The 14,909-nt window shown below is 49.3% G+C and overlaps 1 protein-coding gene across 2 annotated transcripts in view; it reads right to left on the reverse strand.

Annotated features, from left to right (window-relative positions):
• The window catches only part of sestd1 (SEC14 and spectrin domains 1), a 28,337-nt gene extending 14,087 nt beyond the window's left edge, over positions 1-14,250 (reverse strand). For both annotated transcript variants that reach the window (XM_079733427.1, XM_079733428.1), the window contains exons 1-13: positions 14,066-14,250; positions 8,841-8,910; positions 8,339-8,447; positions 7,599-7,689; positions 7,247-7,360; positions 6,485-6,598; positions 6,111-6,193; positions 5,878-5,933; positions 5,653-5,712; positions 4,950-5,104; positions 4,260-4,382; positions 3,938-4,132; positions 823-937 (exon numbers count right to left, since the gene is read on the reverse strand). In XM_079733427.1, the coding sequence (XP_079589553.1) occupies positions 823-937; positions 3,938-4,132; positions 4,260-4,382; positions 4,950-5,104; positions 5,653-5,712; positions 5,878-5,933; positions 6,111-6,193; positions 6,485-6,598; positions 7,247-7,360; positions 7,599-7,689; positions 8,339-8,447; positions 8,841-8,910 (1,285 nt within the window). In that variant the 5' untranslated portion in view covers positions 14,066-14,250. The remainder of the gene's footprint in view (positions 1-822; positions 938-3,937; positions 4,133-4,259; positions 4,383-4,949; positions 5,105-5,652; positions 5,713-5,877; positions 5,934-6,110; positions 6,194-6,484; positions 6,599-7,246; positions 7,361-7,598; positions 7,690-8,338; positions 8,448-8,840; positions 8,911-14,065) is intronic.
• Positions 14,251-14,909: the final 659 nt, after the last annotated feature.

Here is a 14,909-nt window from a genome sequence, read left to right on the forward strand (position 1 = left end):
TCTCGGAAGAGGGGGGTTACATGTGAGAACTTTGGTGTACATGTCTTGCGATATTGATATCCCCCCTGCGGACTGTTTTAGTTGTTTTATTTTTCTTTATTTTTCTTTATTTTTCTTTCTGTGTATGCTATGTGTGACTGTAGGCTACTGCTGCCTGTCTTGGCCAGGACACAGGAAGATATGTTTAATCTCAATGATGATTATTATTATTTTCAACTAACCAATAGTAGTTGCCTTCCATTTTAAAATGTCAATGCACTTTTCAGTCCTGAAAACAGTAAAAGCTATATACTAATTGATTTGCATGCATAATATACTACACTTTCCAATGAACAATTACCCGTTACCATAAATTGACTAATTTTATAATGTGTTGCTCACACACTAGCTGCTTTCAGACACGTGTAAGTCCTGATATTCTCCTGATGGGCCGTATGTGTGAACACCATATCCTGACATTTGTACCCTTAAAATCTCCTGAATAATACTACCCCTGAGGTAGTGTTTTCTCTGTATGAAATGTAAATTACCTTATATGTGAATGAGGAGTAGAAAGTCTGTATTTTTCACAGCACTTCAGTGGGCATGTTGATGATGCTTCTGAATGTCATTGAGTGGCTCCCTAAATGATAATCAGCCTGTTGCCTTTTGTTCGCTGAATGGTTAGAAAATATTTAAATAATGGCACTGCTGTTAAGAGTCATTTGTGGTGAACGAATGGTATACGTTATGCGCTCAGAAATTTGTTACATCATCGACTGGGGTTTCCACATTATTGCTACAGGTTATGCCCTGAACATCATAGTAGTACATCCTACTGACCCACAGCCTTCAGGCTCTCCTCCAGCTGCTTGAGACTCTGCTGGATGGAGGCTCCGTCCGCCGGCACCACGTCAGCACAGAGCATGCCCAGCAGGCCGTCCAGCTGCTGGGACAGCTGGAGAACAACGAGAGGGGGAGAGGGAGCGGGAGGGAGGGAGAGGGAGGGAGGAGAGGGAGCGAGAGGGAGGGAGGAGAGGGGGAGAGGGAGCGGGAGGGAGGGAGAGGGAGGGAGGAGAGGGGGCGAGAGGGAGGGAGGAGAGGGAGGGAGGAGAGGGGGCGAGAGGGAGGGAGCGCAAGGGAGGGGGCGAGAGTGAGGCAGAGAGAGGGAGGAGAGGGAGGGAGGAAGGAGAGGGAGAGTGAGGGAGGAAGGAGAGGGAGGAGAGGGAGGGAGGAGTGGGAGCGAGAGGGAGGGAGGAGTGGTGTGTTAAGTGTGTAGCAGTTTGGTGTGTAGTGTGTAGTAGTGGTGTGTAGTATTGGTGTGTCGTAGTGGTGTGTATAGTGTGTCGTAGTGGTGTGTAGTAGTTGTGTCTTGTAGTGGTGTGTAGTAGTGGTGTGTAGTAGTATGTAGTATTGGTGTGTAGTAGGGGTGTGTAGCAGTGTGCAGTAGTGGTGTGTAGTAGTGGTGTGTTCAGTGTGTAGTAGTAGTGTGTGTAATCTATAGTAGTGGTGTGTGTAGTGTGTGATATTGGTATGTGTAGTATGTATAGTGTGTAGTAGTGGTGTTTATAGTGTGTGTTATGTTTAGTAGTGGTGTGTGTAGTGTGTATTAGTGGTGTGTGTAGTGTGTATAGTATGTAGTAGTGGTGGGTAGTAGTGGTGTGCATAGTGTGTAGTAGTGGCGTGTATAGTTTGTAGTAGTGGTGTGTATAGTGTATAGTAGTAGTATGTATAGTATGTAGTATTGGTGTGTATAGTGTGTAGTAATGGTGTTTATCGTGTGTATAGTGTGCAGTAGTGGAGTGGGTATTAGTGGTGTTATAATGTGTAGAATTGGTGGTTTGTAGTAGTGGTATGTAGTAGCGGTGTGTAGTGTGTAGTGTGTAGTAGTGGTTTGTATAGTGTAGTAGTGGTTTGTAGTATGTAGTAGTGGTGTGTGTAGTAGTGGTGTGTATAGTGTGTAGTGGTGGTGTGTATAGTCTGTAGTAGTGGTGTGTAAAGTGTGTAGTACTGGTGTGTGTAGCATGTACTAGTGGTATGAATAGTGTGGTAGTGGTGTTTATAGTGTGTATTAGTGATGTTTATAGTGTCTAGTAGTGGGGTTTAGAGTGTGTAAAAGTGGTGTGTATAGTGTGTAGTAGTGCTGTGTTTAGTGTGTAGTAGTGGTGTGTGTAGTGTGAAGTAGTGGTGTGCGTAGTGTGAAGTAGTGGTGTGCGTGGTGTGTAGTATTGGTGTGTAGTAGTGGTGTGTGTATAGTGTGTCGTAGTTGTGTGTAGTAGTTTGTAGTAGTGGTGGTGTGTATAGTGTGTAGTTGTGGAGTGTATAGTTTGTAGTAGTGGTGTGTATAGTGTGTAGTAGTGGTGTGTATTGTGTGTATAGTGTGTAGTAGTGGAGTGGGTATTAGTGGTGTGTGTAGTATGCAGTAGTGGTGTATGTAGTGGGTTGTAGTAGTGGTGTGTAGTGTGTAGTAGTGGTATGTAGTAGTGGTGTGTAGTGCGTAGTAGTGGTTTGTATAGCGTGTAGTATTGGTGTGTAGTGTGAAGTATTGGGGTGTAGTAGTGGTGTGTATAGTGTGTAGTAGTGCTGTGTTACAGTGGTGTGTAGTGTGTATTAGTGATGTGTGTAGTAGTGGTTTGTAGTTTGTAGTAATGGTCTGAATAGTGTGTAGTAGTGGTGTGTATAGTGTAGTAGTGGTGTGTATAGTGTGCAACAGTGGTGTGTATAGTGTAGTAGTGGTATGTATAGTGTGTAGTAGTGGTGTGTATAGTGTAGTAGTGGTGTGTACAGTGTGTAGTAGTGGTGTGTATAGTGTGTAGTACTGGTGTGTGTAGCATGTAGTAGTGGTATGTATAGTGTGGTAGTGGTGTTTATAGTGTGTATTAGTGATGTTTATAGTGTCTAGTAGTGGGGTTTAGAGTGTGTAGAAGTGGTGTGTATAATGTGTAGTAGTGCTGTGTTTAGTGTGTAGTAGTGGTGTGTGTAGTGTGAAGTAGTGGTGTGCGTAGTGTGTAGAAGTGGTGTGTAGTATTGGTGTGTAGTAGTGGTGTGTGTATAGTGTGTCGTAGTTGTATGTAGTAGTGGTGTGTATAGTGTGTAGTTGTGGCGTGTATAGTTTGTAGTAGTGGTGTGTATAGTGTGTAGTAGTAGTATGTAGTGTGTAGTAGTGGTGTGTATTGTGTGTATAGTGTGTAGTAGTGGAGTGGGTATTAGTGGTGTGTATAGTGTTTAGTAGTGGTGTGTAGTAGTGGTGTGTATAGTGTGTAGTAGTGGTATGTAGTGTGTAGTAGTGGTGTGTATAGTGTGTAGTAGTGGTGTGTATTGTGTGTAGTAGTGGAGTGGGTATTAGTGGTGTGTATAGTGTGTAGTAGTGGTGTGTAGTGCGTAGTAGTGGTTTGTATAGCGTGTAGTATTGGTGTGTAGTGTGAAGTATTGGGGTGTAGTAGTGGTGTGTATAGTGTGTAGTAGTGCTGTGTTACAGTGGTGTGTAGTGTGTATTAGTGATGTGTGTAGTAGTGGTTTGTAGTTAGTAGTAATGTTCTGAATAGTGTGTAGTAGTGGTGTGTAGCGTGTAGTAGTGGTGTTTATAGTGTTTAGTAGTGGTGTGTAGTAGTGGTGTTTATAGTGTGTAATAGTGGTGTGTATAGTGTGTAGTAGTGGTGTGTGTAATGCGTAGCAGTGGTGTGTAAAGTGTAGTAGTGGTGTGTATAGTGTAGTAGTGGTGTGCATTGTGTGTAGTAGTGGTGTTTGTAGTGTGAGGCAGTAGTGTGTGTAGTTTGTAGTAGTGGTGTGTGTAGTGTGTAATAGTGGTGTGTGTGCTTATAGTGTGTAGCAGTGTTGTGTTTAGTGTGTAGTAGTGGTGTGTATAGTAGTGTTGTGTATTAGTGGTGTGTGTAGTGTGTAGTATTGGTGTGTGTGTAGTAGTGGTGTGTGAAGTGTTTAGTAGTGGTGTGTGTAGTACCTCGTGGGCGGAGCCGTGGAAGCTCTGTGCTGATTGGAGGAGGGTCTGCCTGTGCTCCAGCTGATTGGCCTGTCGATAACACACGTCACTGAGCTGCTGCTGCAGGAGGCGTAGCTCCTCCTGCTCCTCCTCTTCCCCCCCACTCAGCAAGGCAGCGATCTGCTGGTTCAACTCCACATACACCGCAAACCACTCCTACACACATAAACACAAACACCGAAAACCACCAGCCCACCCATAGTTATAGACATGCTTTTGTTTAATTATGTGTGTGTGCGTGTGCGTGTGTGTGTGTGTGTGTGTGTGTGTGCGTGTCTCTTACACTGTGCTGGCTCTCGATCAGCTCGTGTTGGTGCTGCAGGTCCTGAGACGCCCTCAGTGAATCCCCGATGGCTCCGCTGGTCTTCAGCTGGTCGCAACCCGGACCTTCCAGCCACTGGACCACCTAAGACATGAACACTGTGACGCACTCATACTACTACTTGGCTCTAGTGTGCATTATAGTGTTGGTAGAGTGCTACAGTGTGTGCATGCGTGTGTGCGTGCGTGCGTGCATGCGTGTATTAACTATAGCAGGGCTGTAGTTGTGTGTATAATATAGTGTTGGTAGAGTATATATAATTGTGTGTCTGTAGTTGTGTATATAACATAGTGTTGGTAGAGTATATATAACAGTGTGTGTGTAGTTGTGTATATAATATGTTGGTATATATTATAGTGTATCTGTTGTTGGCCCGCCAGCAGTTTTATTTGGCCCTCATCATCATTTGGCAATGTGAAAAAAATATGCCAGATTTATTATCAGTTGAATATCCAAAATGATATTTTATTGGACGAGTGATTTAACTTAGTCTTTGAGCGTTAGACTTCACCCCTCAAACGTAGGAAATCATTCACTGAACTAAGGGTGGGATTCAAACTGTCAATCTCTCACTCCTTAAAGCTCCAAAGGTCCAGAATCGGGTCAAAACCCCTAACCTCTAGTGTGTTGTGTGTATTCCATAGTGTGTACCTGTGTGACCTTGGTGTGCACCTCCTCCAGCTGGGAGCGCTTGCTCCTGAGCCGTCGGGCCTCCTGGTACCGGGTATACTGCTCCCTCAGGGAGTCCAGCAGCCGCAGCACCTGGGGCTGGGCCAGCAGCTCCTCCTCCATCGGACACCAGGGGGCTGGGGACACACGGACCATCAGGGGACACACAGACCATCAGGGGACCAGGGACACACAGACCATCAGGGGACACACAGACCATCAGGGGAGACATTGACCATCAGGGGACCAGGGACCATCAGGGGACCAGGGCCACACCGACCATCAGGGGACACACGGACCATCAGGGGACCAGGGACACACGGACCATCAGGGGACCAGGGACACACGGACCATAACAGGACCAGGGACACACGGACCATCAGGACCAGGGACTTAGCTATCTATCATCTATAATATATCTAAGATCTATCCGTCTATTTATCCATCTATCACCTATCATCGATCTATAATCAATAACTGTTCGAGACAGAGACAGGTTAGAGAGAGAGAGACAGACAGAACTGTTAGAGACAGAGACAGGTTAGAGGGACACACCTTAGACCTGTCAAAGAAAGACAGGTAAGAGAGAGAGACAGTTCAGAGAGAGAAACATAGACCTGTTAAAGAGAGAGGCCGGTTAGAGAGATAGAGAGGTTAGAGAGAGAGACAGATAGACAGTTCTCACCTCCTCCTCCCTCTGAGCCGTTAAATCGCCGCTGCTGAAGCTCTGATAACAACTCATGACCTGGAGAGACAGACACACAGAGATATTAGACAACTGTGACCTGGTATGGAGAGACACACAGATATTAGACAACCTGACACTTTAACAGAGAGAACTTGCAATAGGCTTTGAGGGACCCCCATTAAAATCAACAACAGTTTACGTTTTACAGTAGTGTCGATGTACCTGTCTGCAGCACCGTCTCAGGGTCAAAGGAGGGCAGCTGGTTCCAATCTGAACCTCTGGACCGAGAAGAGAGAGAACATCAACACAGGGCACTTGTCTCTATCTCTGCCCTGTGGACTGGAGATGTGTAGATAAGATATTAAGTAGGATAGAAAAGTCAAAATCAGAGATACCGCCGAACCCTGTGGGCCTGGGACTGTGACTGTGTGTATCTTTACATAAACACATCATACCGGTCCTTCTCCAGTAGACCGTCGTTGATGACTGACAGCTCATCCAGCAGAGAGGTCGACTCTGTGGTGAACTTCTCAAAAACCTACACACACACACACACACACACACACACACACACACACACACACACACACACACACACACACACACACACACACACACACACACACACACACACACACACACACACACACACACACACACACACACACACACGCTTGTTATTGGTTATAACAGCAAACATTCTTACTTTTCCGACCAGCAGATGAACAGGAGAGAGGAGAGCAGAAGAGAAGGAGGAGAGAGGTAGGAGAGAGGGCAGGGGAGGAGAGGAGAGGAGAGAGGAGTAGAGAGCCGAGCAGGAGGAGCGTACCAATCTCTTATTGAGCCAGTCTATGTGGTCATACTCCAGACTTCCTCCAAACTCATCGGTCAGCTGACACGGTTCGATGTAGCGGGTCAGCTTATTGGCCGACACCAGGATCACCTGACAGGAAGAAAGCCAGGGTGTGTAGAGCAGTGTGTGAGGGCGGACCCCCACACACAGCCCTACATGAAACAAAGCGCTCCGGCCGCACGCGTCGGGAAACTAAGTGCAGTCGTGTTTGAATAGAGGTTGTGCAAGGCGGTCCCCTTTCATACATTTGTAATATTGGTCTATTCCAGAATATTAAAGGTGGTTTAATGGTGTTGGCGCTGGTGAGGAAATCAGCCAGAAGCCTAGGAGGAAATAAAATTAAATTTTCTCTCCTAATGTGTGCGATTCTTCTGGATCTTTGTGGCAGTTGGCAAACCACTTCATGGTGCACTACAGCCCTCTAAATGCACTAAGTGGGACTGGGGGGACGCCAGACCACCACAGACCCTCACTGGGAGTATGGAGGTACCACCTGCCTGACCGGGAAAGCAGCTGCCCTCCAATGCAGAACCCAGGAAGTATGTCCGAGCCTTCAGTCTCCACCACGGTCCCCGGGCCTTAGCTTGGTTAATAGCAATGGCAACCTTACCCTATCAGAATCATACACCACCTCTCTCTGAAGATGCCTTCATGTCTTCCCCACATCATGCTCATTTAATCCAACACTTCACTGTAGGGTCTACAATCACTTCTTTTCATCGGTGTGTGTGTGCTCACCTCGAAGCCCAGGCGATCCTTCTCCTTCCAGAAGCAGAAGTGTGTGACCTTTTTGTCCCAGAATTCATCTGGTTTCACCACACAAACCAGCGACACCTCGGCTGGAATAACGTTCTACGATACACACGGTTACATCTTTACATATGCCTCGTACACCTCTACCTTAGTGAGTGAGTGAGTGAGTGAGTGAGTGAGTGTTTGGGTGTGTGTGTGAGTGAGTGAGTGTTTGGGTGTGTGAGTGAGTGTTTGAGCGTGTGTGTGAGTGAGTCAGTGAGTGAGTGTTTTGGTGTGTGGGTGAGTGAGTGTTTGAGTGTGTGTGCTTGTGATTGAGTGAGTGAGTGGGGGAGTGTACCTGCAGCATCAGCACCACCGTCTTGACGATGTTCCACTGAGACTTGCGTCCGTCCACGATGACAGTGAAGCCCCGGGCCTTACAGCGCTCGCTAGGAACAAGCGCCCTCGGTTAGTCTGTACCCTACATACGTAAAATATACCTAGTATACACTTTATTTTCAGAGTACCCTACATACGTAAAGTATACACTTTATTCTCCGAGTACCCTACATACATAGAGTATACACTTCATTCTCAGAGTACCCTACATACGTAAAGTATACCTAGGATACAGTTTAGTCTTAGATTACCCTACATACGTAAAGTATATCTATACAAGAAGAGTTGTATACATCATACATAGTTATTTATAGTATAGTAGATGTGAAGTATACGGTATAGTAATACTTAGGTTTTTCGTTTAGGTAGTGTAGAGTAGTGCTGTATAGTACACACGTTATCATATAGTACTACCTCGGTATACTGAGCAGGTAGTGTAGAGTAGTTCTGTTTAGTACAAACGTTATATATATATAGTACTACCTCGGTATACTGAGCAGGTAGAGTAGAGTAGTGCTGTGCTTTTCAGTGACCCAAACATGCTTACAGTGAAGGGGGTACCTAACTCACCACCACCATATATAGTACTACCTCGGTATACTGAGCAGGTAGTGCTGTATAGTATATATAGTACTACCTGGGTATACTGAGCAGGTAAAGTAGTGCTGCATAGTACAAGCGTTATATATATAGTATTACCTAGGTATACTGAGCAGGTAGTGTAGAGTAGTACTCAGCTCCTCCAAGTTGGTCTGGTCTGAACACAGCGGGATGGTCAGTATGAGACCACTTCTTCTGTCCTTACCTCCTACACACACGCACACGCACACACACACACACACACACACACACACACAGAGTTTGGATTCTCTCATTAATTCAGGGGCTTTTGGGAGGTTGGACCGAGGTTGGAGCGCCCCGCACACTTCACATCACATCACACCCCAACACAGTGCTGCCATCGGGCTGCAAACAGGACATCTTGTTTGTGCAACCACACCGATTTAGATTTGGGCCTTCGCCCCATCCAACTCTACCTCTCCCCAACCCCCCAACAGATAGCAGGGGGAGGGAGAGGAGAGGGGTCATGTGGGGAGGGCAGGGGAAGGGTGAGTGGGGGGACACAGGGGGAGGGAGGGGAGAGGGCGAATGGGGGGAGAGCAGTGGGAGGGAGGGGAGAGGGCGAGTGGGGGAGACTGACCTGAAAGGAAGGCCAGTTTCTTCTTGAGGATGGGCATGATGTTGTTGGCATCCATGGTGACGCAGGACATCTGAGAGAGACAGAGAGACATGGAGTTCAAATGTGCTCAACATCCACCGTGAAGAGGGCACATAGTGGTGGGCTTCAACATTGGTACCCCGGGATGGACTGGGACTGGGACTGGGACTGGCACTGCTTGGCAGGGGGGGTCGGACGGGTGGGCGGCCCCTGCGCGGTGGCAGAGCCAAGTCTGGGGGCAGTTCAAGGTCCAAGTGAGCCGGTTTGAGGCGATCAACAGACACACACTCAGGCTTACCCCCCATGTCAACCATGAAGTTCTTGGCTCCTGCCTCGATGACATGGAAGGGTCCGTCATAGGGAGGCCGTAGCGGGCCCGGTGGCCGCCGTAGCAGATGAAAACGTAACCCGCTGACCGCAGCTCTAGGGGCACCCGCGAATCAGGGACGCCATGCCGCGTGGTCGGGAGCGGGGCGAAGGCCCTGAGGCCGTCCAGCAGGGAGGAGCGCTTAGCGGAGGCGGACCAGGGCTCCGTCGACTTGGGGATGAAGTCACCAGGGACCCGCAGCGGCTGTCCGAACAACAGATCGGCCGACGATGACCGGAGGTCCTCCTTGGGCGCCGTCCTGAGCCCCAGCATGACCCACGGCAGTTTGTCGAGCTAGTTGCTGTCCGTGAGGCTGGCTCGAAGGGTGGCCTTCATGGAGCGATGAAAGCGCTCAACAAGTCTGTTAGCTTGCGGGTGGTAGGCAGTAGTGCGGTGGAGCTTGACCCCCAGATTCTCTGCCACTGCCGCCCACAGCTCTGAAGTAAACTGCGGGCCACGGTCAGAGGAGAGGTCAGCAGGAGTGCCGTAGCGGGAGACCCACAACGTGATGAACGCCCGGGCCATGTCGGGGGCTGTCGTTGAGGAGAGCGGGACTGCCTCCGGCCAGCGCGTCGTCCTGTCCACCATTGTAAAGAGGTAGGTTAAGCCGTGCAAGGGGGGCAGGGGACCCACCAGGTCCACGTTGACATGGTCGAACCTCTGCTCGGGCACCAAGAACTGTTCCAGGGGGGCCTTGACATGGCGATGCACCTTGGCACGTTGGCAGTGCAAGTGTCGACCCAGGCCCTCACATCCCTCTTGAGCCCGTGCCAGACGAACTTCTCTGACACCGGAACAAAAACGGAAGTGTCTGACCATGAGCCACAGCCTGAGGAGCTCTCTGTCGAAGGTGCTGTACTTGTGCTCTCTGGGAGACAGCTGGCGGCTGAAGAATACGAGTGGCTGCCAGGCATCCCCAACCCACTGCTCGTACACCGCCCCCACGGCAAAGTCTGATGCGTCCGTGGTGAGAGCCGTGGGCGCAGAGGATGAGGGATTGGGCCAACATGGCCGCACGGGCCAGGGCCGCCTTGGTGTCCTGGAAGGCCTTGACACGTTCCGCCGTCCAGTCGACCGGCTGCTTCAGAGCCATGCCCTTCTGGGCCTCGTACAGCGGTTGCAGGATGTGAGCTATGTGGTGGAGGAAGCGATAGTAGAAAGTCACCATCCCGATGAACCCTTTGAGCTCGCTGACTGTGCAGGGGCGTGGGAAGGCTGCAACAGCTTCCACCTTCGAGGGGAGGGGGATCACACCCTCCGCGGAGACCTGATGCATGAGAAAGTCAAGGGTGTCCCGTCCAAACTCACACTTTGCCGGATTGACAATCAGCCCATGCTGGCTGAGCCGCGTGAAGAGGTTCCGGAGGTGGGACAGGTGGTCCTCTTCCGTGGTGCTCGCGATGAGGATGTCATCCAAGTTGACGAAGAGGAAGGGAAGGTCCTGGAGCATCGAGTGCATTAGGCGTTGGAAGGTCTGTGCCGCGTTCCTCAGGCCGAAAGGGCATCCGCAGAAACTCGAAGAGACAGAAGGGGGTGACGACGGCTGTCTTAGGGACGTCCTCTGGGTGCACCGGCACCTGATGGTACCCCCGTACCAGGTCCACCTTGGAGAAGAAGCGTTTGCCCACCAGGTGCGCTGAAAAGTCCTGGATATGCGGGACCGGGTAGCGGTCAGGCTTGGACGCATCGTTGAGGCGGCGGTAGTCCCCACATGGGCGCCATCCACCCTCTGGCTTAGGGACAATGTGCAGGGGAGACGCCCAGGGCCTGTTCGAGCATCGAACGATACCCACCTGCTCCATGTACACGAACTCAGCCCTGGCGACGGACAGCTTCTCTGGGTTGAGGCGCCTGGCCCTGGCGTGGAGGGGAGGCCCATTGGTCTCGATGTGGTGCTCCACTCAGTGCATCACCGTTCCCCACGTCCACCAACAGGTTATGGGCGCACAGAAAATCTGCGCCAAGGAGGGGAAATGTGACAGCTGCGACGACAATATCCCAGGTAAAGCATTGTCCTCCGAAGCACACGTCCACCGCCCTAGTGCCAAAGGAACGGATAGGTGCGGACCGTGCTCACCCTTCGCCACCTCCGATCTCCCTGACGGAATGATGCTCCACTGGGAACCTGTGTCACAAAGGAATCTGCGACCGGAGACGGTGTCTTGTATGAAGAGCAGCCTGTTGGTGACACCAGCACTCAGGGCTACTACTGAGCGCCGGCCCAAAGGAGCAGGGCGAGCGGCACCGTTTGGCCTTAGCGCCAAAAGTGGCACGGTAGAAACAATGGCCCGTAGCGTTACCCTGCTGGCCAGAGGGTCTGGCGTCGTCCTTCGCTCTCTTGCGACGGTCCGGTGGCGGGGCAGCCGCGGGAGCAAGCAGGTCGGGGGACCGTTGAGGAATGGCCAAGACGAACCGGTCCGCCTCCCTGGCCAGGGCGCGGGGTCCCACGATGGTGGTGTTAGCCAGCGCCATCCTGACCTGAGCTGGCAGTGCGCGCATGAACAGCTCCGTGTAAAGGATTGTGGGGTCCTCTGTACCGAGCAGGTTTAGCATCCTCTCCATACGTGCAGAGGGCCTCTCGTCTCCCAAGTCCAACAGGTCAAATAAGCGGAGCACCCTCTCCGCGGTGGACAGTTCAAATGCCTCCAGGAGCAGGGCCTTGAGGCGCTCATATTTGTTTGTCGTCGGGCGGGCGGACAGAAACCCCACCACACGCGCTGCGGCGGAGCTGCCCAACATAGCCACAGCATGGTTGTACCCGTCGTCATCGTCGGTAACGTTGCTTTTGCTGAAATGTGCGTCTACTATAGCGAACCATGCAGCAGGCGCTGAGTCCCAGAACTCTGGCAAGAGTGGGGGTGCGCATGTCCTGCGTCACTCTGACAGGAGACGGTGATGTCTGCCGCTGTGAATGTCTTCCTCGGGCGGACATGTTGCAGAATCGCAGTGTTCGCTCGCACGGTTTTTGTAAACAAATAAATAACAAAAACGAACGTCGGGGTCACCAGTGTAGTGCCGGAGGAAAAGGAAGACGTAGCCAACGTAATAATAACTGTTTTAATCCAAAAACGACAGCAGAACTATCACTCTCAGTGCATGGCTAGAACTAGTGCAACCACCTAAACCCTCCCCAGACCCCCGTGTCTCATAGCTAGTTCCCTCCCACTCGATCACTCACAGTAAGAAGGGAACACAAACCCATAATGTAGTCACTACACCCTCACCGTTCGACGCGATTGTCCGTTGCCAGGCAGGTTTCAAAAAACATTTGCGCTCATGTTGCCAAAGACAAAATAACATAATACAGATAACACTTGTGTTTACTTTATAATTTTATTGTATTGAATTTAGCTAGTAACCGAGTGTTTAAAGTGTATCATAGTCTAGCTAGCTTGTGTTAATACACTCAGTTTACTAGCTAAATGCGATTAAACAATTAAATACAATACAAATATAAAGTAAGCAATGATAATAAATGTCATTTGTAAAATAAGTTATCTGTTTAATGTTATTTCGTCTTGTGACGCTCAATGGTGTTCATGAACCTTCCTACGTCATTGTTCGACGCGATCGTCCGTTGCCAGGAAACGTTCAACGCGATCGTCTGTTGCCAGGCAGGTTTGAAATTTTCGAACGCAGATTACGTAGGCGGTACAATTTTCGCCCCCGGTACAATTTTGGTGTTACACTGCAATGTTAGAGGAAACATGTTAAGATGCTGAGGTTAGACTGCTGCCACGTTACACGTTAAGATGCTGAGGTTAGACTGCGGCCATATTAGAGGAAACATGTTAAGCTGCTGGGGTTAGACTGCGGCCACGTAAGAGGAAACATGTTAAGATGCTGAGGTTGGGTTAGACTGCTGCAACGTTAGAAGAAACATGTTAAGATGCTGAGGTTAGGTTAAACTGCTGCCACGCAAGAAGAAACATGTTAAGCTGCTGAGGTTAGGTTAGACTGCTGCCACGTTAGAAGAAACATGTTGAGCTGCTGAGGTTAGACTGCGGCCACGTTAGAGGAAACATGTTAAGCTGCTGAGGTTAGACTGCGGCCACGTTAGAGGAAACCTGTTAAGATGCCGAGGTTAGACTGCGGCCACGTTAGAGGAAACATGTTAAGATGATGAGGTTAGACTTGGGCCATGTTAAACATGTTAAGATGCTGAGGTTAGACTTGGGCCACGTTAAACATGTTAAGATTATGAGGTTAGACTGGGGCCATGTTAAACATGTTAAGATGCCGAGGTTAGACTGCGGCCATGTTAGAGGAAACATGTCAAGATGCTGAGGTTAGATTAGACTGCTGCCACGTTAAAAGAAACATGTTAAGATGCCGAGGTTAGACTGCGGCCACGTTAGAGGAAATATGTGAAGATGCTGAGGTTAGACTGCGGCTACGTTACAGGAAACATGTTAAGATGCTGAGGTTAGACTGCGGCCACGTTAGAGGAAACAAGTTAAGATGATGAGGTTAGACTCGGGCTACGTAAACATGTTAAGATAGTGAGGTTAGACTGGGGCCACGTTAAACATGTTAAGATGCTGAGGTTAGACTGGGGCCACGTTAAACATGTTAAGATAGTGAGGTTAGACTGGGGCCACGTTAAACATGTTAAGATGCAGAGGTTAGACTGGGCCGACAGGGGGCACTCTGCGGCGGGAGGGAGGCTGCAGCCGGCACAGAAACATAATACTACACACACACACACACACACACACACACACACACACACACACACACACACACACACACACACACACACACACACACACACACACACACACACACACACACACACACACACACACACACACAGCTGTTGGGGCCTGCTGGTACTTGCCTTTATCAAATGTAGAAGATCCGCAACATTACTGTCGAGATTTATCCAGACCTACTCCTCCTTTCTCCTCGTCTCCTCCTTTCTTCGGCAGCCCGACTCCGCCTCGATCCTAGACGCTCGATGTTGTGCAGACCCGAGGATCAACCCCAGGTTCTCCTAAGCAGTGAAACGCATTCGTAACGAGATCCGAGGTGGAGAACCGAGAAGCAGCCCTGAGACCAAGTGTTGCCAGATTGGGACATATTTGCCGCCCATTCTGGCAACCCTGGCTGCAGCGCGCCCAAGACAGGATTGCCAGATTGGGCGGGAAATCTTTTCCAATCTGGCAACACTGCCGAGGAGAAGCGCAGAGAGAAGCGCTGCGTCCGGGGCGGTTCCGTTGGAGCCCCGCCCCTCATCGCGTCACACCCATGGGGCGTTCAGGTACCTCGGGATCTTTCGAGGTTAATTAAATAAAGTGATGTATTAATAAATTATGCTAAGATTTTAATATTCATTGATTATTATTCTAATTGTAATGTTATTTTCTTCAGCGCCTTAAGCGCGAAAATATTAATTATAGGGCTGGGCAACGATTAAAAGCTTTAAGCGCGATTAATCGCATAGTATTGGTGAGTTAACTAGCGATTAATCACACTTTTGAAATTATATTTTAAATCCACTCCAATTGAAGTTAAATGAGATTATCAAATGGAATGACACATTACCATTCATACCAAATGTATAAAAACTAGACCAAGTGATCTTGAGAGAGTTTTATTGACTGACTCAGTGTGGGTTGAATATGAAACTTAAGGAACAACACAGATTTGCGAATTGTAAACAGGCAATTAGTTAGTACAAT

This window comes from Pollachius pollachius (genome assembly GCF_949987615.1).
Source record: "Pollachius pollachius genome assembly, chromosome: 3".
Taxonomy (NCBI): domain Eukaryota; kingdom Metazoa; phylum Chordata; class Actinopteri; order Gadiformes; family Gadidae; genus Pollachius; species Pollachius pollachius.